Here is a 27,560-nt window from a genome sequence, read left to right on the forward strand (position 1 = left end):
GGCCGCTCTCATTCAAAAGTAAAGGTCGTTTCCCCCTCACTTTTCAAAGTTAAAATTCAACCATCGATTGAAAAATAATATTTTTTACTATGTGGATTGATTCAATTCACAAAAATAAAAACCAAGTTTGAGGGGCTTTTTTCATGCCATTTCATAGGAATGGAACTTTGAATTGGATGGGGAAGTCTACAATGGCTATCCATTCTGATTTTTGAGGCCATATTCCAATTTTTTAGCAGTCATTTAACGAGCAATGTTGAAATTCAATAATATGACTCAATTTTATTTTAATAAGAAAGGACAGAATGAAAGAAAAAAAGGGGGGGAGGTGGAATCAGCTCAACGGCTGCAGCCCCCATGCCCCTGCATCTGGGTTGACCACCCAGGTTTTTAGTGCACAAGCTGCCTAGGAAGGAAAGATAAATGGACTCTTTCAATTTGCATGCCATACAAATCCACTTGCCTTTTAACTGAATTTCGGTCAGACGAAAAATTTATTAACGATAAACACAGGAAATCTACTTTTTGAACAACAGTAGATGGTTTGGTTTGTTATTCAAATGCAATTTTTGCAATGAACATAGGCATCATAAAACAATAGATGTGAAAACAATAGATTGGAGTCCTAAAGTATTATATTAAAATCAAGTAAGAACTGAATTGAAAGGGGAAAATACAGATAAGGTACCAAATTATTTATCAAATATCTAAGAATCTTCAAAATTTTTATGCTTGCTGCTTTCCTGTTTTGAAGTTTGAAATCATGTACAGGGGTTTGAAGTAATGATGCCCGAGTTTTTTTACATTTGAGCTTATTGTAAGTGGCAAGTATGAACAATTCAGTTTCATACTATAACTCTTAACTGATGAGGTGTGTCTTGCACCCCCCGAAGAGTTGAACTTTTGCATTCAAAAATTTTGTAATTATTATGTTTTTGACTTTATAGATATATGTATATCACATTCAGTACTGCTTTAGCTCTATTTGGAACCTTAAACATACAAAAACATTGTTGCTCAAAGAAGTTAATTCATAATTTTTAGAAAAATTGATTATATTAAGAATTTTGAGAAATTACAGGGAACAGTAATTTCAAAATTAGATGAGGTCACAAGTCAAACTATTTCCTTTCAATCCAAAATTCTTATGGGGATAGGGTAAAGTGGGTCATTTTTTTAGATTTTTCTCTGCATCTCACAAATTTTACGTTCAAAACAGCTTTTAGCTCAGCAATATTTTCTAGAAATTTTTTGACAGCCTTCGTTTTCTGTAATCAAGTCTTTTAATTTCAATCTGAGAATATACATAAACACTTTTTATTCAAGGCATGTTTGCTTGTCAACCTTAAAAATCTGGTAAGAAAACAAATATTTTCTTTTAATTGGATGAGATAGTTTAAGAAAGTTTTTTATTTGAGGAATATTTTTTTTTTTTTAATTTCTAACACTGTTTGGAATTATTATCCAGGTATAAGAAACACCTTTTGTGGGTTTAAAAATTTCAGCAAAATATAATTTCCTATTTAAAGTATAAAATAACGTCTCTGATCTCTTCATGGTCACACTCAGCAAAAATTTTCCTGGTTGGTTTAACATTAATTTTTGAAAGTAAAAATAATAAGCTTTAAAAAAATAGTAATCTAAATATATTTCAGGGAGGAGGGCTCGTCCATCTACCATCTCCTATCTTGGCTTTTGCTGTTGGCAGATACGCGTGTTCATTAGTAAGTTTTTATATACTTAGTTGCATAAGATTTTCTAAGTATTTCAAAAATATGCCCCTAGTGCAAAAAAAATTTCTTTTAATCTTTTCCGAAAGATTAGTTTGCCAAAATGTTTGATGGTTCAGTATTTTTGGATTTTTTTTTGGTGTAGGCAAAATTATTGTTTATTTGCTGCATATTTAAGTTAGTCATTAGTAAATCATGTAGAGTAACTATCTGATATCAGTACAGCCCTATACACATGTAAACATCACTTATATTTATAATATTTTTGAAAAATTTTTATTTTCAGTAAGCGTTCACTATGCAGCAAGAAGGCACACCTAAATATTTGAAGTTTCATCAGGGTAGTGTTCGAGGTGTGGCATTTAGTCCCAGAGTAAGTGAAAATGCTAGTGTATATTAATTTGTGCTAAAACTTGCTTGTTAGCTTTTTTCATTCATCTTCAATTTACTTTGTGTTCAATAATATATACATATGTTAAAGTATTTTAACTATATTTAATTGTTTAAAAGTTACACATTTGTTGTTACGTTTTGAATTCATGAGAGTTTAGGTTTTGTATAGATAATAAATTTATATGGAAATTCATAAGCTTCTAGAATATCATTGTGCATATGAAAAGGAGAGTGCAATGATATGTAGTAATAAAAATTAAGCTTGGGCATGAACTGGGCTGGGAGGATGTGTGTTGATGAAAAGTAGAACTGCCAAATCTCATGAGAAAATAAGTCAAACTTAGACTGGACTACGACTTGAATTTCTTCCTGTAAATATTTTCTATTAAATGAAGAAAATAATGTATGTAGTGCTGGCTGCTTCCTATGTGGGCCTGTCCTAACTGAGATAAATAGTCAGCAATGTAGTTGGTGGCTAATTGATTTGCACTGACAATAGAATTAAAAGGAACACATTCTTTGAATTTTTGGCAAGTTGTTAAATCTTAAAATGAGAGCTTAAAAATTTTGATCTTCAAGTCAAAGCATTTTTGCTTTGAGTTGAGAAAATTTCTGGCAGCATGTATGTAAAAATTACTGCAGAATTAAGCCTTTCCTTCATCTAAAGATACTATGGATCCTTGTAAAGTTTGCTGGGTTTTATTAGATTTCTTATAACTGGTGGGCAAAATTACATTAATTCTATGAGAAGTGTAACTACTGATGTAGAAGAGCCTAATGGGACACTATTGTATTGCCTGAAGTATGTTCAGAGGTTAGTCATTGCTATGAATACTACTGTCACAAGAAATCAGCCCCTTTTTCAAAGGTATTTAAATATCTTTCACCATTCTTCTCAGAAAACTTGTCAAAAATTCATAAACATCAAAATATTAATGGAAAAGATGACAGTTTAAAAGTTATCAAATACTGTGCTCATGTGCTTAAGATTATACCAATCAGATGTACCCTTAAGAACAAACTGCATATGCTAACCAGAAGTAGTATCATAAAATCTGAAATTGCTGTCCTGTTCAATGAAAAATAAGATCAAGATCCACATACAGTAACTGGACTTCTCTTTGGAATTTATTTGTGCTGTGAAACAAACATCCTTAGATATTTTAGGCAGCACATTAACCAGAAACATTAGCAAAACAAGCCTGAAACTTAGATAATAAATAGGTTATTATAAGTACTTGAGTCATACCACAAATTCTTTTTTGCATTATAAATGTGTTCTCTTATATCTAGGCGCTTAATTTTGGAAGAAATTCTTTTAAATTAAAAAAAAATGCTTAATTTTGACTTGAGTTGAATGTGAACCTTTGAAAAAAAATTTAATTTATTACATGAATTGATTTATTTTAATCTATTCTTCTGTATATATGCTGTCTAATCATAGTTTTGTGTTCTCAGTCCCTTTTTTTCCACTGTTCATATTATACCTCAAAACTCAAATTTTGAATTGGTAGCCAATGTCTACCAGATCCTCCCAAAATGGTAGCCAAATCTCAAAAAATGATAGCCAAACTTTATTTTAATTTAAATTATTTAATTTATTTTAATCCGTTTATTTATTTAGTATTTGTGCATATGTCATTGGCGTAGCAAAGAACGTTTCTTATAAAATAATAATTAAAAATAAATAAGTAAATAAAAAATATTAAAAAAATAAATAAAATAAAATAAAAACGAGCTAAAAATAAAAAAGGAAAAGAGGGTTGAGGAAAAATTTTGGAGGGGGGGAATTGAACTTGGGGGGAACGGGCACCCCTGCCCAGATATTATTTAACACATCTTTTGCAAACTATAATCTGCATTTATTTATCTTTAAGCAAAACACATCAGGATAAAAAAATAAATAAATAAGATTATTATTATTATTAAATTTTTTTTTCAGCTTTCAAAACTTCTAGAAACATCACAGCTTTCAACCAAAACACGAGTTAGTTCCTTGATAAAGAAAACAACAAAATACCAAAAACTTGAACAGAATGTAAAACCTAAACCATTTGCAATTCTACAAAAATATTTTTTTGTTTTTACAAATGCATGCAGATTTTTATAAAAATCGAAGCCAGAGTGTCAAAAAATGAATAAATAAAAGAAAGGTAAACAATATAAAACAAAACGGAAAAAAAAAAAAAAGTGAAATAAAAGATCCAGCAGAAGAAAAAAAGGGTTTCAGCCGTATTCTTTCCACCTTCTCTAGATCCAGGAATGCCATTTTTTTTATTATTTATGTGTTTTATAAATACGATTGTACTTCTCTTTATTTATTTTGGAACACACATTTTCCTCTTCTAAATGGTGAAAATGGACAATCTACAACGTGGCGCCATTTTGAAAACACGGGACGCCATTTTGAAAATTTACCGCGAAACTTAAAAATAACAACTTTTTTAAGGAGAAATAAAGGAAATAAACGGATATGTCCTCTCCTCCAGTAGGTTTTTTATTTTAAAAAGAAAAAAAAAGGAAAAACCAACAATAAGATTAAAACAAAAAAATCAAAAATCTTGCAAAAAAACTTTTTTTTTCAACGATATAGTTTTTACCTTGTCTCGGTGCATTTTGACTCAATGGCGCCATTTTTGTTTATTCATATGTAAACCAAATGTACAAGATTAATTCTTTTTATTTTGGAAAGGACATTTTCGTCTTAACTGATAAAATAAACAATAACAAAGTGACGCCATTTTGAAAACGCGTAGTTTAAAAATACCGCAAAACGAAGAAATAGCCATTTGTTAAGGAGAAATAAAGTTGAAAAATGAATTTAAGATCAAAAAAGCGTAATTTACTAAATTGGTGTATGAAATTTGTCTATTTTTACGATCGCGTGTAAAGAAAGCCGAGTTTTCGAAATAGCAAGTTTTGTAACGAATTTGCCATCGTGATTGCGATTTTTGTTTTCTATTCAGAACAAGAACACATAGCACAATTAGCCACAATTGGACAATACTCCCCCCCTTCCCTCCTTCATCCCTGGCGATCCGATAGACAATCTTTTAGTGGACAAAAGAATTTGGGGAAAGGTCATATATCAAGACTATAGGTCAGGGAAGGTTGCATTGGCGAATGGTAGCCACATTGGCGACTGAAGTGAAAATAATGGTCGCCAAAATTTGAAAATTGGTCGCATTTGGCGACTGGCGACCGCGAGTTTTGAGCTTTAGTTCATATATACAATATAAAAATATTATTCTTAGATTTTGTTTGATTTGGTATTTTAATATCCTTATATAAAATCCTTATCTTTTTAGGATAGATATTTATTTTGTTCTGGTGCATATGATGGAAAAGTCAATTTGTATTCTGCCCAGAGAATGGAACTACTGATGTGTTACCAAGTAAATAATTTCTTTCTGCTGTTTTAATTGTGAAATTCTGTTATGAAATAATTTATGTCATGTTTTAGTGAGTCATATTTTCGCAGATTCTAGTTTTATTCTTGTGAAGCTCTTGAATGACTTCGGAATCTGTGGAGAGGAGGGAATATCTTGCATATTTCATGTTAACTATAATAAAATTTAGGGCTGCGTGTGTCAAAAGGAGTAAAAGAAAATTTATTTTTTACTACAGACTTTTTTTACTTAAAAGAAATTCAGCAGTTCTGCAATTGACTGAGGCTCAAAAATCATTCTGTTTTAGACATATTTTTTTAAAAGCTACAAAATTTTGTTCAAGCAGAATGTGCTATAGTTTCACTTGCATAATTATTTGAATTTTTCTGGTTATGATCAAATGTGATGTTGTTGCATATGATGGTAGGAAATGTTGATTGTGTTTTTGAATTAGGTTTCATGTATACAAAGAGGATGCTAGAAGAAAAAAAATACATCAATATTTCCTGTGCCTTATGTTTCTACTTACAAATTTAAAAAAAAAAGCTTTTTATAAAGAAAGGGATAAAACATACTTTAATCAATTCAAAAAATAACTTATCTCAAATATGGTGTGTGATCCTTAAATGTCCTTGAACATCGTTTTCTGTATTTTTATTTTATTTATTTATTTATTTATTTTTTTTTGTTGAAAAAGAATTAAGATCTTCAATAGTTCATAAGATTTTTATACCGTAATATTTAAGGGGTATTTAAAAAAGACAATTATTGATTTTAAGTTTGCCAGTTTCTTAATTGTATTTAAGCATAAATTTTACATAATGTTACGTAATATGTTTAAGAAATTAATATTTATGTACTGTTGAAACATGTGTAGAATAAAGCCAATTTTGTTTTAGACCCTCCCCCTCCCCGCATAAGTTTTTCTAATTTCTTGAAGTTTCATTGCATCTCCAATCAATACAAGTATTAATACAAAGAACAAGTTTTTTGGAGACCATTTTAGCTTCTATTTTTTGCATCTGGAGACTTTTTTTTATAGCAGGGCTATTCTAAAGTTATTATTTTTAACACCTAAACTTAGTGGCAGTCCTGATTAATAAATTAGTTACATTAGTTTTTCTTTTATTGAAATTAGTTTCATGGTATTCTAAACAATCTCTAGTCAAAACAGTCCTTCTACAGAGTACAATCCAAAAGTTTGGGGACAAGTTATATAAAATCTTACCCTGAATAGTTCACATCACGAAGCATAGGGACCTTCAAAATAGTCACCTTGAGCAGGGGTCTGGCCAGAGGATATTTGGGTCCGTTAACGGACCCTTCACAAAAATCCGATCAACCAAAACGGACCTTTCACAAAATCCCGATCAAACAAAACGGACCTTTCACAAAATCCCGATCAAAGAAAACGGACCCTTCACGAAATTCTGATAAACAAGATCGGATCTGTCACAAATTGTTTATTGAAAGAGCAAATCTGAAAGCAAAATAACGCATACACGCATATTTCTCTGTATAAACCGATAAGTTTTGGAACCTTTTTTTAAGTCAAATTAGAGGGATCAGCTTATACAAAATCGGCTAATTTTGAAAAAAAAAAAAAAAAATCGGCACTCTTGCGATGCTCCGATGCTCCTTCAAGCGATAAATAATTGCTACTGCCAAATAAATATAATGGTTGTTTGTTTTATCACAGCTAATTAGCAGCGGTGTTGTTGTAAACTTTTCTGAAAAGGCATTGGTAAGCACTTTTCTCCGCTCATGATTTAATAAACAATAATAATATATATCTGCGAAATGAACTTAGAACTGCAAAGGGATAGTAAGGGTGAGGAAAAAATATGATCGCTTCAGATAGGGTTACCAACTTCAAAACTATCACCACTTAGCGTCTGGCGTTGAACCTTTATAATGAGATTAGAAAATATTCTCATCATTTTGTCGGCTTGTCAATATTTGAGTTTTTACGGTGCGGTGCGATGTTTAATTGTTATTTTGGGAGAAAATTATATGGGTTTTGATTTTTCGATGCTAACAAGGATGATTAACTTTAAGTAAACTCTTTTAATTACCGCTTTTTTTTTCTTTAGATGTCTACATTTTGAAAAATGCAATCTTTTAACATCCGATATGAGAATCATATTTTGTTCTTTTTTCAAGCTAACTTCGCTTTATTAGGATTCAAATAAATGAAAAGTCTCTTTATTTTTGTTAGAACTCTCATTTCAAGTTTTAAAAGCAAAATTCCATAAATTCTGTTATGATTTAAAAATTAAAATGCTGAATAGATGGTTTATTTTATTATTATTTATTTATTTATTTTTTGGGGTCAACTGTGTTCACAGATATTAATGATATGTTATCATAGCACTCTAAAATGCAATTTTAAAAAATTTTTATCAAAAATATTTTTTTTACAAGCCGTTTTTATACTTTTGATGCCTTCACTTTGAGAATTGCGATCTCTTTGCATCCGCTATGGGAATCCGATTTTTCGAATTTTTGATGATTATTACGCTTTGTTAAGAGGTAAACAATTGAAATTTCTTTTTATTTTTGTTAAAATCACGGAATTTATAAGTTAGAAACGAAATTTCATGCTTTTTAAGAGTGTCTTGGGTCAAAAAGTTGAATGCTGAACCCTATTCTGAATTTTGTTTTATTTATTTATATTTTTGTTATTATTTTAAATACTGTACAGAAATATATCTAGTATAATTTAACATAATGCAGAATGGTAGATAAATATTGATACTTGAAAGAGCGATGCCCCCCCCCCCCCCACGCCAAATATCAGAAAAAAAAATCCAGAATGATTTTCTCGTCATAGAAGAAGAAAACACTCAACTTAAGTTTAATTGATGCAGTTTGTGCCATCTCTAAATTCTAAAATTTCGTTTTAACAAAATTTTTTTTTTTTTTTTTTTTTTGCGAAATTTTTTGATTTTTCACAAAATTAATTCATTTTTCACAAAATTATTTGATTTTTCACAAAAAACGGACCCTATGAAAAAACCTGGACAGACCCCTGTTGAGTGACTACGCACTCTGCCAACGTTCGTATAACTTTTGGAAGTACTCCTGGAAGCCATTCTTCACAACCACCTGTAAGGCTTCCTGTGATGCAGCTTTAACTTGATCTCACCAAAGAAAGAGGCGTCCTTGCAAAAGTATTTTAACTGTTGGGAATAGGTAAAAGTCACACTGGGTTAAGTCTAACCTTAGCCCCAGTTAAATTCAGGTTCTGGTTAAATTACAGCTTGTTATTAGCTAGTTCAACTTGCAAATTATCTGCAGTTTTCATGTTTTGAATTTTTTCCCTTGCATGGATGATTTTCCAAATTTAGAAAAATGCACCCATTTTAATTTAACAAGTGCAAAATCCATTTTTATTAACTCCTTTTTCTTTTTTCCCCCTCCCTTCTAATGACAACAAACCATAGGTGACTCATATAGGGTATTAAGGGGCAGTTCAAAAATGAACAATTGATTGAAAAATCACAAAAGAGATGCACGTGTTTAAAGAAAGACCAATTGACTTCATAAATGTTTTTTTAAATATTTTCTCATGTTATTACCTCACAAAAATGAAAATGGAGCTTTGAATTGGAAGAGGGAGGCTTGTTACCATCGATCCCGATTTTTTAGTTAGTATCCTGAATTTTTTTAGAGAAGTTCATTTTTTCAATAGTAATGTTGAAATTCAATTGCTCAATAAAAAAATAAAGTCTACATTAGAGATGTTGCCAACCTAATCTACCCTCCCTCATGACTCTTTTGACTTCTCACTTGTTTGGTGCTTCTCTAGCGGCCTATGTATTAAACCTTCTAAGGTCATCAAACCTGGACTAGTTGGAACCTTATTTTTACATATGCACTTCTTCCCATGTGAATGATTAACCAGACCAGTTTCATTGAAAAAAAAAATATCTCCTTGATTTTGGTATAATCTAACTTGATCTGTTGTAGATTATCTGTTTTCACAATTTGCATGTGTTATGTGTTTCAGTAGTGACCAATTCTTTTTTAGCTTTTACATACATTTATCGTCTTTAGCTATAGTTTTTAAATGTATTTGACAGTACAAGGATTTTTTAAGCTATTATATATACTAGTATTGTTTTTTACCTATTTTGCGGATTATTGGCAAAATCCACTCATCCAAAGTTACTGTGCCACCCTATTCTGCCAATAATTGGGAGCTTACTGTAAGGGAATTTTACATCAAAGTATTGAACTTTTTTTGTTAAAAAAGGGGACAAAGAATAATGTTCTACATTTTGCAGTTTTCTTTTTTTAAATTTTTTTTTTTTTTTGAACCAAAAACGCTTCAATAATTCAACACTGGTTGCAACAAAATCCTAAATTCAGAAAAAATGTTCTAAGCTCAAGCATGTGTGATACTGGTTGGCTGGTAATTCAAGTTTTGGCTCCAGAAACCCTCATTAGATATGTTGTTCTAGTGTCTTGATCTTTCATCAATTTTGTTATTTTTCTTCTTTAGGCATGCATCACTTTAATTCTCTGTCAAACATGAAATAATGCTTGATCATGTTATAAGCAAAAGCACCAATTTTCAGAAGTTCATTATTTTAAAATGTGTTCTTTACATTGATTATTATGGGTGCTTTTTATTTTATAGATCTCAACACTTGGTCTGGCACGAAATGTTAATGCTGTCCGCTTTACAAGTGATGGCTCAAGGGTAACTTTTTGAATGTTTATATTTATAATTGATAAAGAGCACCATTCACAGTAGATTTTTCTTATATGTTTGGTCTTAGTAATCCTCCCCTTCTCTTAGTCTTATGATCCTAAGAGTCTTACGACCCTCCCAAGAATCTTTTCTCTTAATTCAAATTTCAATTAATCTCTGAAGATTGATACATTGTAGAGATTTATAGATTCATTGTTATAATCATATGTTCTTGGCAGAAAATATTTTTAAAATGTTTGTATGTATTTCTTGTGTATCATTATAAATCATTCCATTGAGGTTTTAGTTTAATTTAAGCTCAAATCTTTTTACTTATGATATTATACTATTTATTGATTGACTTTTAAAAATCAAATGCGCAAACTAAAGCTGAACAATATAAAATTCTTCTCTCACAGAGCACTGGTGTAAATGCTTCTATTAAAAATGCAGTAAAACTCGCTTATAAGGAGTGCCAATGAACCATATTATCTCTTCGTTATGACAGAGTGCTCATAAAAAATGAGTTAATGCAGAAAATAATGAAAATTCATACATACTTGTTTTGTGTTTTTATTTCTGTATAATAAGAAAGAAGTTGGTTATTTTGATTTGCAATTCTTGCCTCTTTCTTATGCTTTTCTTTTTGAGAAATACTCTTGGCCCGGAAGGCATTGTCATTTGCACCTCTAGCTTTGAAAAGAAAATGCATTTCAGAAACCATTATGAGTATGTTGAATGGTACACTTTGAATTTATAAATATACAGCCCTAGTTCTCCGTTAGCACGCATTAAGAAATGCTAAAGACTGAAAAGTCTTGGTTTTGTGAGAGCGAGAGCAATTTTGCACTTTTGTTTATGTATTACATTGACAATATCCATCAAATATACTTTCTCTCGCTTTTTAAGTCGGATTTTAAAAGTTTGATTTTGTCTGACCGAGTTCTATCAAAGTTAATAATATATATTTATACAAAAACAGTTGAAGCTTTACCAACAATTCAGTTAATGTTCCTCTTTTACATTTTGGCTGTAAAAAGAGTTATTAAACTGCTTAGTGAGTCGGTAGGTTGGGTATTTTGGCATGGAGACAAGATATGGATTAATGTGAAAATGTTATGCTCGCGATCATCAATATAAAAAAATTGAGTCACCAGTCCAACCTCAAACCTCGATCTAAACTTAGAAACTTGTTTTAAAAAATATTGTTATTGTGAATGTAAGTTACTTTACAAATATATAAGTCCTGTAAATAACTACTCTTCTTGGGAATTGCTGGGTGAAACATGAAGTGCAACCACCTACTTGGGGTTGATTCTTTGTTGTTAATGGAACAAAACATGATTACATTTCCAGTAAAGAGCTGTATACTTCACATTTATTGTAAAAAAAAATGTAACTGGGATATAAAAGAAGAAATACTGCAATGTGCAAAATAAGCTAAAAATGTCAATTTTTGATTAATTTCACGTAAATTTGCGGCTCATGCGCGAACTAAAAACTGTAAAGGAATACAAATATTTTGAAAGATGTATGAAAAGACTATTAAAAGAAAGCATTTAATCCGTTTTTGAACAAAAAAAATTAACGCTTAAATTTTTATAAAATTAATTGAAAATTAACCATGTTTTACCTTTTTTCAAACTTTGCTGCCAATGTGCAATTTGAAGACATAAATATTAATTTTTTAAATTATTTTTCCTATGTTTAGGATGGCAACACACAACTTTTTTTGGCTATTAGAAGTTGCTTATCAAAAATTTTCTTTTTTCGGCCCACCCTACTGAACAGTTAATAAGGGGAATTGAAAAAAAAAAAGGATTATTCTGTAATAGATATTGGTTTTGTAGAATATTAATTTATTTCAAGACACATTAGAAGATATCCTTATAATTTTTCCACTTTTCATGTAATGCATTTTCCTTTATATATGGCTTAACAATTTTACTTTAATTTGTTACTTCATATTAATAAGTTTATGTTGTTTTCTAATTATGACTAATAAGCTATGTTTGATTTTGATTTCATTTTTAATTATTAAAAATGTAACATTCCTGTTTCAATGTGTCCTTTTTTCATAGCTGTTCTGATAATATAATTTACAGACGTTAAAATTTATTGGGCAAAAGTTGCATTTGTAGAGGAAACTGGGAATACTTGATCCCCACTTTAGTTTTCAATTATTTTTTTTCTGCTGCAAATGATCAGTTTTTAAAAAATTCTTGCTTCAACAACGGTAATTTTTTCCTCTATCTGACCATATTTTTTGTAGTTGAAATTAAACAGAAAATTTTTGTAAAATAAATTTTTTCAATATTTTGTAAAGAGATTATGTATCCCCACTTCAAGGGATACTTGATCCCTTCGTGGGGGATGCTTGATCCCATTGAGAAAATACATAGATCAGCAATTTACCTATGTATTTAATTTTCTATATAATGTCGCTAAAAAATAACTATTTCTCATTTTCTTTCTTTGGTGAAAATAGTATGAACAGAAAAATAATGTTCTTTTAAACTCGACTAGGAAATCTATAGAAAAATGTACAGGATTTTAATGATCTTATGATGCTTTTGATCAGTAACTTCTTCTCCAATACAGTTGTGAACAATATATTTTATAAATAAAACTAATAACTTTTTAAAAAATAGCATAATGAAGCTTAAAAATAAAAAGAAATATTTAAAAAATTACATTGATAACTACAAAAAAAAAAAAAAACTTTTTTGCTTCTTGTCTTGTAATAATAAAATCAAAAGTTTTATCCATTGAAGTAATTTAAAAAACATTTCAACGAACTGTTAAAGAGAATGTTCATTCTAAAATAGTTCCAATGGTTGTAAGGTCACAATATGATTATGATATTGCCCAGAGGTCATGCATACTCTAAATGAATGTCACACCTTTTTTTTTTTCTAAAAAAGGCTAATCTTCTCAGCCCATCAGTGCAAACGTGCAAATGAAAAGGTTTTACAGTTGCAATGAACTTCCTATTTCAGGGGAAGCCATACAGTAAAGTATTTGTCAAACTAAATCAGTTTTTGATCTCAAAAGAACATAAATATTTATCTTAAGATAAATATCTACTATAGGTGATTGTTTTTTTCCTATAATAGTCACTATGTAAAGTTCCATCTGCTCACAACTGTCTCCCACGAAAGATATTAAGAATTTATGTGATTTGAACATTTTCTGTCATAGAATTTTGACTTTAAGCAGGTTGTTCAGTTGTTCAGCTTCCAACTTGAAATCTTGTTCACTATCTTGTAAACTTATTCTGATATTTTTCAGCATAGACTTAATTTTTCTTATCTCACATAAATTCCTTGAATTGTGCAAATTGAATCCAAAAATTGTTTCAATCACGCTTATGAAAATGGCATATACTTTCATAATAAATGAAATATGGGCAATGACAAATGAGAGTTATGTTCAAAAAGTAATGAAATTTATCTCTGATTTATAGATACTTGCATCCACTACTGCACGAAGACTTGCTGTTATTGATGTTGAAAGAGGGGAGCAAGTTATGTCATATGATAATTGTAAGTCTGGTGTCAGAATAGTTGTTTTAAATTTTCAACATGAGAGATAACTATATGCAAACATAAAAAGATGTTTTTGTGTCAGTAAGCCATCTCTTCAGATACACTTGAGTTCTGCTGCATTTTCTGACTATAGTCTGTAAATAATAAGTTTTAGAAGTTTGTTTATGATGGTGATCTTGATTTTTTTTCTTTTTCAAATCTAATTATTGATATTACTTCTTTGTAACTGATGGAAAATTCCTGCTTAAAATACTTATGCAACTGAATTACTGTTGAGCCACTGATTTCTCTGAAAACTGACAAAGCTTGAAGACCAGTGAAAGAATGCAAACCAGTAAGTATTCTGAAGCAGGGTTTAAGCTGAGTTTAAAATTTCTTTAGCAAAAAAGCTAAAGTTAGAAAAAAAAAGCATCGACATTTAATGAAGCCCAAAAATTCATTTATTAGGAGGTCAGATTGCAAATAATGACTCAGTACTGGCTGTTGAACTTAATAGTAATTGAAACATTTTCTGAACTAAGAATTGTAATATGATTAAGTTGAGTATCGCTGTTCTTGTTTAATAATCTCTCGGATCATGCTTCATGCATAGTTTTGTTTTTTTAAATTCTTTGTTTCTGTACTTTTTTATTTGAGCAAAAAAGCGAAAACGCCTTGTTTTATTTTCGCAATTTAAATAGATTTTTCGCATTTTGCGAAAAATGCGACCATAGCGGAAACCCTGCTCTGAAGTGGTTCAAAAATACATGTAAAAAAAGTTTCCTAGATTACAAGGCACCCCTCAATATTTTTAGACTTGTGGATAGTAATATACTAGAAGAATTTTAGCTTCCTATTTCAACTGAAAGAGGGTGTTCAACCCCTCCCCCCAAGCTTAATCAGTATGGGTATTGTATCATTCAAGTACTAGAATTATTAATTCAGTGATGCCATCAGTGAGTTTGTTAATTTTGGACATAAGCCTTCATTGAAATCATTATGAGCTAACATCATTTGTATCTCTTAGGTGCCTTTAATGGTAGAGATCGTGCGGGGTTAGCTGCGGATCCTGTGTGTCCAAATATGGCTGTCTGTAGTTGTGTGAATGGGAAGGTACTTTTTTTTTTTTAATCTACTTATCATTTTGATTTAGTGGTATACTTAACATTTTATAAATATTTCTAGGGGTTGACTTTATTTGACTTGAGGATGCCCCTTCCTTTGGATTTTGTGTATGATGTAAGTGTTCCTTGGCGAAACTTATTTTTTCAATGATTTAATTTCTATATAATGTCATCTCAGAGCAGCAGTGAGACCTTAGTGTTGTTTCTGGAATTAGATATCTTAACAGTTGCTCTGAGGTGATGATATGTTTAAGTACATTACATTATGACTTGAAATTTTAAATTGTATTTTGCTGGAAAGCTTTCACTATTAATAATATACAAGAAATAAGAATTATGTTACTGGAAATTTTACTGTTTAGCTATAATAGAATTCAAGTTAAAAATAAAACTAAATGAAATAATTTTAGTTGTTCATGGAATGGAAATCATTGCAGTTGGGCGTTCATTTATTATTCCATCATTGCTTATAAAATTGCTGTAGTTATTTTTGCAAAATTTACTGTTCAATTTTATATTCCTGAACTTCAAACAATGTTTTTTTGCATCACAAAAATGCATGCATTCTACCTATGTAATGTGTAAGATAAGTAGAGATATGCAATGTTAAGGAATATAATGCAATAAAAAACGTTAAAGAACTTAAAAAACAGAGTAGTCAATATGAGCTAGAAATATCTATACATATGTTCTACAACAGTGATTCTCAACCAGCGGTTTGACTGATCGGCACTGGTCCAAAGAAAAATTTGACTGAGAGTTTTTGCTTGTTCACATTAAAAACATTCCTTACTCAAAAACAAAAGTACCATTTCACATGAATTTTGTAATTAATTTTCACACTTTTCTATGATGTTTCACCAATGTTTATTACTTTTGTATGATTGTTGCAATAACTACTTATATTATTCTTAACATTTAAATATTTTCTGTAACAATTCCTAAACGCCAAGTAAAGTTTTATTTATGTATTTAATAACTCGTTCATTATTATTATTACATTTTGTAAAAAAGGGAAATATCCCTCAGTTGTTCCCCAAATTTTTTCTCAAGTATATAACAATCCTTGAGTTTTTTTTTTTTTCTTTTTTGAAAAAAAAATGGGGGATTGGATAAAACCTCCCCAGCCAGTAAAAATCTTTCACATGTTTTTAATGGTCCACAATTGCAAGGTGTTTTTTTGCAGAAAACAATAAAAGAAAGAAGAAAAGTAAGAAATAAAAAAAGAAGAAAAACTCATCAACCTTTTACGTTATTTTTTTTCAAAAGCTCTTCCAGTCTGGAGATCAAAAAAGGTTGAGAATCGTTGTTCTAAAATGAATGTATATGATATGTGTTTGGTAATGATACGTATTTAGGTTCTGGACGTAAGCATGTTAGCTATTATTTATCAGCATCATTAAGTAATGCTGAAACTGTTTTGGATCTGAGTGTCTAACTTAATCAGGACATAAAAGTTTAATAAATAATGCATTATAGTAAATAACAAAGCTTGCAAAACCCTGGGTTTTATCATTAAATCCATTTTACATTATTCTATGAATACATTTCGACCTTTATACAGAAGTCTGGTGAGACTTCATGTAGAATATGCTGTATAGTTTTTGTCTCCTTATCCTTAGAAGGCTATTAACATGTTGCTAAGGGTTCAAAAGAGATCTACTTTAGATTAGTAACTTTGCTTTCTGATTTAAATTATGATTCCAGGCTTAGAATGCTTAAGGTATGTTATCTCCAGCAAAGGAGAGTCAAGAAGAAATGATCCAATCATATAAATTAATTAAAATGGAAGTTGTTACATGTGGTTGGATGGCAGAATTCATGATGTTTCTAAGCTTTTTAAATCCAGAGCTAATCTTGAAATTATGAAAAACTACTATTTGAATTGGTGTTAGGAATAGTTGACTGGAAGCTGCAATTACTTGCAATAAGGTGATTAGTTTTAAGAGGGCTCTTGATCTTCTTTGGAGATTGACAAATTGATTCAAACCTGCATAATAGGGCTGCCCATCATAACCTGTTGCTGGTCTTCACTTTTGTACTTGTATTTTGCTGATGCATTTTTGCAATGAGTAATACATCCTGTATATGTCTGGTAAGTTTCACCACATTATGATAAATGATCGCAGGAACCATTTTCCTGACAACTCAAGTGATACTGATGTTGGAATATACATGTATTTATTGGCTACATAGTTTTTTCTCATATTCATTCTTGAGATATTCTCTGAGTTATAATTCGAATAGCCTACTTTTTTAACACCCATATCATCAAACTTATATTGTAAGTAATGAATAATTACACTGCTGGATGAAAAATTGGCCTTCAAATTGGTAGAGTGGTGATGTCCTGAAAACTTTTGTTTATTTCTGAGCTCACATTTTTAGGAAAAAATTTGGAACCAAAGGTATTCAGGTTTTTGATTGATCCTGTATGTTCAACCTGGGTATCAAGTAAAGAAATGAATATTTAAAACAGATTTTCAACACATTATTTCATTGTTAGTTTTCATTTCTAAGTATTTCCAGTTTTAAAATTGATTATTAAATTAGTGTTAATTTTACTTAATCTATGTTTACATCAATAGAGTTATGTCCAAAAAATAGAAAACATATGAGCGTCTGCACATACTGGGCTTTACCTTTCCAGGGCAGTATATTTTTTCTATGTTGCTTACAAAAATGTTTTTCGTCCCGTGTACCTGCTATACTCACTATATTGAGCACTTATCCTATGCTATGGTTTAAAACCTCTTAACTTACCACTTCCTTTTTGTGAAAAGATGTTATTAGAAAACTCTTTTTTTAGATGATGTTTGCAAAGGACTCGGGCAGTTAAGCACTTGTTACAGAGTAGAAACTGATATTAATTTACAATCTTAAGTAAAATGTTATTGCTAGAAGTCCAGATTTATGAGCTTTTGAAAATGTATATGGTCTGTAATAACTGATTCAAGCAACATATTACTTTTCTAAAGATTTATAAGCAATTTCTTTCTCATTATGGTACAAAGTTAAAAAGTTCTAACTAAAGTGTCAGCTGCTTTAGCTTCCAGATGCCGCACAGACTAATTTGTAGGGTGATGTAGAGTTTTGTGACTGTCAAAATGCTAATGATGTGAATTTTATAAATGTGAAATTCAGAATTACCATGTTCAGGAGGATTCCAGGTGTAGGATTTAGTACTCTACTGTTAAGAAATGCTTTGATAAAACTAACGTTTTATTGTAATAGTCCTTTTTGAACTCAAACCATTGTGCAGAATTTCCATGAAAAGTTACATTACATAATAATTTGTCATGTAAAAATCTTTCATCATTCTAATTCTTTTTTTTTTTTTTGGTTTCTAAATTTAGTTGCATCCTAATATCATAAGAGATATCACATTCGTCCACAGTAGTTGGCCATTTGTCCGGAGTCAACAAAGTGCGATTCTCTCTTTATCATGTGATGGTGTTTGTAAAGTATGTTTTTTTCCATTTTTTGTACTTATGTTTTAAAATGTCTTCTGTATTTATGTTAGTCCATTTGTTTTGTGCTGTACTTATGAGTGAAAACACTGTTCATCTACTTGCCTGCAAGAAATCTGTTTAAGAAATGAATTCTAAAATGAGATAAAATACTATAAGTGTTTAAACTACTAATCTTGATTGGTAGTTGAAATATTTACAGCAATACATTTTATTCACACTTCTTCCCAAGCAACACAATTTCTCTTTAGTGAACAGTAAATTTTGTGCTTAAGAAACACATATATTTTACATTTCGAAAATCGCTATATTATTCAGCAAATTAAGTTTAAAACAGTGTTTAATCTTTATGCTTTAATTCAGAACTTCATAATGAAAATTATTATTGTTACAGTAACAAAAAATAAATCATCTATAAATAAAAAGTAAGAGAATAAAATGGTGTATGTGAAATGGTAAGTATTTAATGCTGCTTTATTTCCTTTGAAAACAAAGTTATTAAATCAGCTAGGAAGTAAAAATTCATATAGTAAAGCTAGGCTATCAGAATTACTTCTTGCAATGTGGAATATTTATTTCTGAGTGATTATTGATAATATTTAGATACAAGATTTTTGCTTATAAAATTCTGTGTATTATTAAATTCTCATGTGCAATCCAAACATATATTCCAAATATTATTGACCATGTTTTCAAGTAAGCTAAATGCTCTGTGATGTGATGTTTAATAGCACCAAAATTAGTTTAAAATGCATACCTGCAATCTCATTGTATATAAGTTACAAAGGTCTTCTGTGTATCTCTTCTGAATTTGTTTTTCAACAGGCCGTAAATAAAAAAATATACCTGTTTGCAAATTTTTAGAAAATGTTTTAAAAACTCATGTTACCTTAAAACTGAATGTTGGGTATGATTAATTACATTTTATTACAGGTTAAGTATTGCTTTTGAGTGAAAATAATTAGCAGTTAGTGTCGTTCATCAGGAATTCTCTAACTACACAGTGGCATAGTTGGTAGAATAGATGACTCTCACCTTGTAGGAATAAGTTCAAATCCTGGTTTGGATCTCAACAGAGCATGGTGTTAGTTATCCTATGGCACTTTTACCAATCATGTCCTAGTGGTTCAGCATCCACTTTTAATTTGTTGGTCCACTGCTATCCAAAGTAACACTTTGTGCTTGATTATTTTAACCTATTATAAGTGCATATGATGGTTGATGGTTTTGGTTATAACCAAAAGTATCAAATCACCATAAAGTCTCTCTGAACTTATTACAAGAAAGCACTATTTATCTGTGTGTATGGGTTATCCTGACTGAACTAATACACTCACACTTATGAAACATGGCATACGTTTAGTCCAAAAGGTTGCTTAACTTGCCTCAAATACAGAATCTGAAAATGTTTTCTGGAAATTATATTATTTAATATGTTGCTTCCTTTCAGATCATAGTTTTCATATTTTTCTTATAGTAGTTATTCTCTGTCAGCTAGCCTAGTGATCCTTGCTCAACAATCCATACTTTTAGTAAAATTTCACAAATGTAATCATTTCTTTGAAAATAACATATGCTAATTTTCAGCTTCCAAGATCCAAATTCTGTGAACATGGGATTTCTCAGGTGAAGGTTTTGGAAATGTCAGGAGAGTTTTGTGGAAAAAATCACTATGTTTAAACTTTTCTTGTAGAAAACTTATTTACACTGGAGCTCTAAATCTTCGTACACTTTTATACAATGTAACTTTTTTTGTTGTAAATATATTCTATAATATTTGAGTTTAAGTTTATCAACTTCTGTGTAACATGCATGTAAACTCATGAGAGAATTCACCAGTGTAAATTCAGTGTGGATTAGATTTCACACATTTATAATTCAAACACATTTTAATGTTTTTGAGAGCACTCTTTGAAAACTAACATCCCCTGCCCTTCCTACTAATGACAAGAGCTCATCTCTGAAGATACCCAGTATCAGAAAATTATATTGTATCTTGTAATACTTTGTACTTTTCAAATAAACAGTTCTGACTTTGCAATCATGGAAGATAATATTTTTGTCCCTATTAAATGTCAGTTTCAAAGAATTAATTACTTAATTTCTTTTGCATACATTATTAGGTAACTACTTTGGATGGACGCTATTTGCATTGTTTTGAAGTCGGCCATGGTGCAAATTCAATAGCTCCTACTCCTGAAACATATGGCACTGGTGCTGAAGATGGATTTTTTAGTATGTGTGCTGAAATTTTTTGTAAAAGTGATTTTTGATAATGAAATGATATGGTTACCTGTATTGCTTTGCATCGTTTTGCAAAAAGTTAAATCTTTACTCTCATACATGCTTCAAAAAAATGAATTTTATATAATATCCCTTTAAAACAGCAGCCTTCTTGCTACATTTCGTCAGTGAAAACATGGAGTGTGGGTATCACATTAGTAGTGTAAAATATCTCTCTTCCCAATGTTTCTGAGCTTATGAAATGTCTCCTATTTAACTACTATTATAGCCCATTGTATTCATGTTGATAAGCACAATGTAGAGATTTGTCTCTCTTCTTTTTTATAATAAAAACTTAATCTGTGTGTGTTTTTCTCCATCATACAATTTCTTTAAAACTTGATAAGATACTTTCCTTTATCAGGCATATGCATAACTCGAGTCTCTGATGAAAAGAAGGACATTAAGTTTCAATAAGATATTTTAGTGTCCACTTGAGAAGCTACATGATGTTTGAAGGAAATCTGTTCTATTGATATAACCTATAAGGGTCATTCTTCAAAAAGTGAAACTTTTCTGTTACATGCCTTTTACAGTAAAAACTTTAAGGAACATTTCATCTAACAATGCTTTTTAATTTCATCAAAAACATATCTATTTAAACCTGCCAACGATTTTTTTAATAATAGTTTTTATTTTAGCATATTTTTTGGTTCAAAACATGTAAATCTCACCTCCGTGGCATGTCACACACCTTGTATGACTGTTTATGTTGCTTTATAACTTGTTTAATTAAAAGTATATACATATTTATTTATTATTCCTTTCACAAGGGTCTCAAATGCCAATTGTTGAAGTATATTTAATTTTTTTTTATATTGTATTTTTTAGTTAGTTTTAGTAGGATAAGGAGTCATGTCACACAATAAATTCATAACACAAAATGCCATTCCTCATTAACACGTGGCAGTAATGACATCAAATTTTAGTTTCCATGATACAAGGGAGCCCCCTTGTCTATTTTCAGCCATAAAGAAGTTGTAAGATTTTTGTCGAAAAACAAGATAAATTTTGCTTTAAAAACTAAGTGGTTATTGTAACTTCTCATCTCCGTGAACTTTAATTTCAGGGATGTAAATTAATGTAAAAAAAAAGAAATGAACATGTTTTCATATGCTTAACATGTGCAGATTGTAGTAACAAAGAAAAAAAATATTTCCCTGAAAATTGTATCCATTAGGCCTTATGTTAATGGAAAATTCTTCACCTCCGTGACAGACCTTATCAGTGTCAGTATTTCTGAGGTGAAAATAAATGATAGAGGGGGAGATACATCAATCTTATGCATTCCACCAAAATTGTAAATTGCCAGTATATTCTCAAATTTACTACATACTATTTTTAACACATATTTGAACTGGAAGGGTAACTACTAATTAAACTATACTTTAATTAAGAAAACTTAATATTAGACTCCCACTAATCATTAAAATAGCTTATTGTTTGCACAATTAACAAAATTACTGCTTTGATAGTAAATTGGCCTCGAGTTTCAAACATTAAAAAATTTTACTTTCTTTTATTTCCGTGAACAAGGCATTTTTTAATTTTTTTTCTATTTTTGAGTAAAATAATTGGAACTTAGCTGTTACATTGTTTATGGTTACTTCTAGTAGGTAACACATTCATGTAAGAATGAAAAAAAAGAAAACAAAAGGTTTCGAAATCAAAAAATATTTGCGTTCAAAAGTTACATTTTCTGGAGAATTACCCATAAGTTAAAGCTTTTTTTGCCTGTTTGTGTGAAGGGTAAAAAAAATAGAGTGAACTGATTTGCTTTTGAGGATTGATTTTCGAGTAATGAATTATAAAGTTTTTTGAATTTTATTTATGTTATTCATGTTCAGCGTTCAAACTAGCCTTTGCAAGGCATAGTTTTTTTAATGAAATAAAATAGACACATTGAGTCCTTTGTTATGATGGCTAACTGTTCCTGAAAAAAAATGAACCAGAAAGTAGAAACTTTTATAAGAAATACAACATAATCGCTTATTCAGTTGGCTAATGTTATTAATTAGAATAGGCTATTATATGGCTAGAAGTAAAAATCAGCTTTATAATAAGTTCCCCAAGATAAAAGGGTAACAATAAGTTAATAACAAATTGCATCTGTAATTATTTTCTTATTCACATGTCAAGTAACTGTTTGAGTAGCTTTAATTCTAGTAATGTATTTCTTCTAATATTTGCAACACTGCTGATATTAGTGTGTGATTTGCTACAAACTAAAGAAAATTCACTGCATCATTTCATTTTAAAATTCACCTAGAATTAATAGTTTGTTTACAGCTAGAATTTTTGAATATGAATTACACAATTATGAATTTAAAAATCACTACTGAAAAACAATGCTAGGCGAGTACACTAGGAAAAAGAAAAAAAAATCATAGGTCAAATGAGTTTACTGCCAAACATTGTTTTTTTTTCATGTATAGTTTTTATTTGTACACTAGTTTAAAAATAATTTTACCTTATGTATTGCTTTTTTAGTGAGAAGGGTGAACTATAAAGTGGATTCTTATAGAATAGCTCTAAAAAATGGTTTCTGGTAAAATTTATATAAATACTGTCCATTTTCCTTTTCATTGCTTCTTTAGCAAATATGATGCTTTTTAAAGCAAGTTTTGCAAAAAGGTAATCATGTACAAAAGGTCATAAACTATCAAAGTTAACTACTGTCAACTCACGCTACAATGCAATTCACCTTATGCGAAATGGCTGTAATGGAAGTTTTTCATCAGAAACGAATTTTAGAGCCTAGACTGCAGAAAGTAAATTTTCGAAAAGGAATTGCGGAGTGTAAGTATCTCTTTCGCTATTGGCAATTAAATATTACTTTTGTGAATAGACTGAAGAGAAGCGGGCTGAAGCGGAACTGACTGAAAGTGAAAGTTTCACACATCATACTAATCTAAACATCACTTTGTTAGTGTAAACAAATAACCTCTTCGCATCATTCTTTTTTTTTTTTTTCAAATTCTAAATATGAAGTTTATGAAATATAATTTCACCAAAGCATGCTATGAATTAACAGTTTGAAAAGGGAAAGAAAAAGAGAATTTCTGACAGTTTAAGAAAAAAGGTAGAGCCTTACGAATTGCTTGAGCAACTAAAAAGTGCTTCCAATATAATTACTATATTTACTGTACCATAGTATTATTGTACAGCATTTTATTATTACTACATACTATACGTACGGTAGTGTTTTATTTTATGCATTTCTCTCTCATTGGTTTTGGGCATCGTAACTCAGTATTTAATGTTGAATATCAGTTTTTTTTTTTTTTTTTGAAATACTGTGAAAAATCAGTTCTTTATGTAAAAATGATAATAAAAATTTAAAAAATGGGTGAAAACAGTTTCAGAGGTGTGTTAAAATGTCCAAAATAATTGGATTTGTTTATTAAAAAAAATGTATTCACACCTTTTACCACAAAGCAAAATTTCAACTTACCCTAGGGGTCTTGGGAGGTATCCCTCGCATTGTTGCCAGTTGAAACTAGATTGTGTATACTGATGTTTTAGAAAATAGATTCTTAAATTCAAAAGAAAAGGAGAAATATAAGAGTGAAGGCAGAACTTTAGTCAAGTTTATTGAAATCAAAACATCAAATAGAGAACTTGCAAGTCATAGTTTTTTTGCTGATTTCAATTGTGCGCTGTAGTTACACTATATAACCAAAAACATTGGGACACTTTCAAAAATTCATATTTTTAAGGATTTCTCAAGAAATAAGAGATTAATTGCTTTCAGAAAATTTGGCAGCATACAAAAGAACTATAATACTAAAATTTCAAATTAAAATGTCAAAAATTTGATAAAATATGGGCATTTAAAGCAATTAATTTTTCACTGCACATGCACAAAAGATAGCAATTTATAGCTTTCATAATCTAAAACCCAACTAGATTCCTCAACTCATAATAAAATTTAAGTTCTATATCTTAAAAATTCAGAAAGCTATTAGCAAACTAATGAGCCAAATTTCAATAATTCTTGGATAGGCGATGAAACGTGATGGGTAGTTCACAAGTTTGCAACCCTTCAATCCCTCACGATTCGTCGCCTATCCAAGAATTATTGAAATTCGGCTCATTAGATCTCTGATAGTGTTCTTAACATATAGAACTGGAATTTTATTATAAGTTGAGGAATCTAGCTGGGTTTTAGATTATGAATCGTAAATTGCTATCTTTTGTGCAAGCAGAGTGAAAAATTAATTGCTTTAAATGTCCATATTTTCTGAATTTACAGCATTTTAATTTCAAATTTTAGTATTACACTTCTCTTGTATACTGTGAAGTTTTCTGAAAGATTGGTAAGCTTTGATGGCAAACTTTGCGTGTTATGAGCCAAAAACCTTCAAATAAAATTCATAGTTTTGAAAGAAAATTGCATATACTCAGGTAATTATTTTCTGAAATTACAGCCTATTCTCATCTATTTACGATGAGTGATGATTAAAAAACCGTTTTTGTTTTCTTCAATTTGCTGAGCCCCCAAACGCAAGGGTGATATAACTTTTATTGGAAAATGACAGCTGGAGCATACCTTTTCTGTGACAAAAATTACAAAGCAATTGGTCGCATTTCTTAAGAAATCATTAAAAATGTGCATTTTAAAAGTACTTTAGTACTTTTGAACATATAGTGTATTTTGTTTATTTTTTATTTTGAATATTATAGGTATAATGATGGTTGGTGGTGATATTATATCTGGATATATTCCTGATGTTGGAATCCAAGAACGCCTAAGAGAACATGGAAATGTCCCCATATGGAAGTTAAGGTCAATAAATATTTATTATATTAGTTTATGTTTATTAATTAGGCAAAGTTTCCTGAAATGCATAACACACTTAACAATTATTAAAACTTATTTTTAAACCAATTTCTTAAAGGATAACTGTATAAGATTACCTTTATGCCAACTGTCTCATTTCAAAATGAATTCACAAGTTTACAATGTAAATTGTGCACAGTTTTTTTTTTTTTTTTTTTTTGATGTTTCATCTTCTTCACTACAAGGAAATGAGTTTTTAATAGCTCCATGTATCATACTTTTTAAATCATTGGAAAGTCCCCATATTTATATTTTATTTACTCTTCTGTAAAATTAACTGAGTCAGTAAAAAAGGTTGTTTTATTTATTGGAAAAGGATTATGTACTTAAGTGTCTTATTAATTGGTAAGTGAAACCTTTAGTCTTTATTTGATTCATAGCCCGGCACTCATTCTGCAAGATAACCTGTTCATTCAATATACTTAATAATGACTTCTCATCTAAAAAACTTTTTCTAGTCTTCTTGGAATAAAAAAAATTTTTTTTTTCCATACAAAAAGTTTGAATGTGTTGCATAATTATGTTTTACCTTAAAAATAGCAGCACTTAAAAAAATAAAATAAATAAAAAACACACAATCAAAAAAAAAAGTAGTGCTGGTTCTGTTTTTAACCATTAGCCAAAAGGGAAGGTTTTTTTTTTTTTTTACTTAAATGATTGTTATTATTTTTTTAAGTTAAATGATTGTTTGTTACTTCTTTCTGGCTCCTGTTTATATATATATTTTTAAAACTATTTCTATAAGTATTATTCTTACTATGTAATAAAATGTTTGATTATATTTTCTTACTATGGCAAAGAAAATATACACTAGCATTGCTTGAGATATCGCTTCTAGGGGAGGTGAAGGTTATCCTTACAAATAACTCTTCTGAATGATCGCTTGCTTGTAACATAGTGAACATAAGGCATTAATAGAAATCTTCTGTTCCATGCAAAAAAGTGGTATGGTTTGATAAATTCATGTTTATGTTGTTCTTCACAATACAGGATTGTAACAGAACTTGAAAAGTTTGAAAACCAGGGTCACTTTGCAGCGGAAATTTCTTGTCTGCACTTTTCAATTTTTTCTGCTGTTTTTTCCCTTAAAAATCTTAAGATATTTGAGTAAAATTTTTGGCAACCAGTGTTATCATTCTTCTCATTCATTCTCATTTATTTGTATTTATATTTTATGTGTGAGACTATGAGTAAAAGAAATCCCGTCCCCCCTCCCACCACCAATATCTGTATTAATCAAAGTTTGTTTCCTGCTTGAATTCCTGTAAATTGCCTGGATCCTTTGACTAGACACCTATTTAAAACTTTCACACTTCTAACTTTTTCTTCCTATATTACATTTTAAAGTGCCATGTTATAGAATACATACAAAAATAAAGTATTAATGCATTGGACCTCAGCTATTAACAGGTTAAACACAAGTTTTGTTGGAAATCCCTTGTAGAGCGTAACTTGTATTGAAAGATTTAAAAAATATATGAAGTGTTTACTTCATTGAGATGCATTGGATAGTCATTTTGGCATAAACTAGAGATCCAGTGCCTTTTGTCTTACCGGATATATATTTGCTTTCAGTTATGTCACATGTGTATTAATTTTTTATTTGATGCCATTACAAAACAATAAATCATTAACTTGTGTTTTGCTTTTTTTCTTTGAAAACACATTGAAAATTGAATACATTTAAAGATGGATTTTATAAAACCAGTATACATTTATAAGTGTATTGTGTACTTTGATAATGCTGCTTATCAAATGAGACATTCAAATATATTTTTATTCATACAGAATTTTTTCAAAGATAACAAACTTTAGTCATAAATGGGTTCTTCATATGTCTGTGTTTTGATTTTGTATAAGTAATAATTACATAAATTTTTGATACTATTTATTTTAGGGAAAGTTGGAGCAAATTTGTGTGTGTGTGTTATACTTTGTAATATTTTACTTATAAAATATCTTTGGTTAAGTACTTTTGACAAAAAAGCCAAGCGTAGTTAAATCCTATTTTCATTTGATATTATCATTTAATAGTTGTTTAAATTAAATTTAGTTTTCTTTTGAGTCTAATTGTTTTTAGATTCCCATGATGCAGAAAAAAG

At 29.8% G+C, this 27,560-nt stretch overlaps 1 protein-coding gene across 3 annotated transcripts in view; it reads left to right on the forward strand.

Annotated features, from left to right (window-relative positions):
- The window catches only part of LOC129218661 (uncharacterized), an 82,642-nt gene that overhangs the window by 22,165 nt on the left and 32,917 nt on the right, over positions 1–27,560 (forward strand). For 2 of the 3 annotated variants that reach the window (XM_054852981.1, XM_054852982.1), the window contains exons 3-12: positions 1,656–1,724; positions 2,017–2,103; positions 5,432–5,518; positions 10,158–10,220; positions 13,678–13,756; positions 14,766–14,851; positions 14,924–14,977; positions 18,219–18,326; positions 20,456–20,567; positions 25,302–25,404. In XM_054852981.1, the coding sequence (XP_054708956.1) occupies positions 2,029–2,103; positions 5,432–5,518; positions 10,158–10,220; positions 13,678–13,756; positions 14,766–14,851; positions 14,924–14,977; positions 18,219–18,326; positions 20,456–20,567; positions 25,302–25,404 (767 nt within the window). In that variant the 5' untranslated portion in view covers positions 1,656–1,724; positions 2,017–2,028. The remainder of the gene's footprint in view (positions 1–1,655; positions 1,725–2,016; positions 2,104–5,431; positions 5,519–10,157; positions 10,221–13,677; positions 13,757–14,765; positions 14,852–14,923; positions 14,978–18,218; positions 18,327–20,455; positions 20,568–25,301; positions 25,405–27,560) is intronic. The other variant, XM_054852983.1, reaches the window with a different exon arrangement.

This window comes from Uloborus diversus, chromosome 3, assembly GCF_026930045.1.
Source record: "Uloborus diversus isolate 005 chromosome 3, Udiv.v.3.1, whole genome shotgun sequence".
Lineage (NCBI taxonomy): Eukaryota > Metazoa > Arthropoda > Arachnida > Araneae > Uloboridae > Uloborus > Uloborus diversus.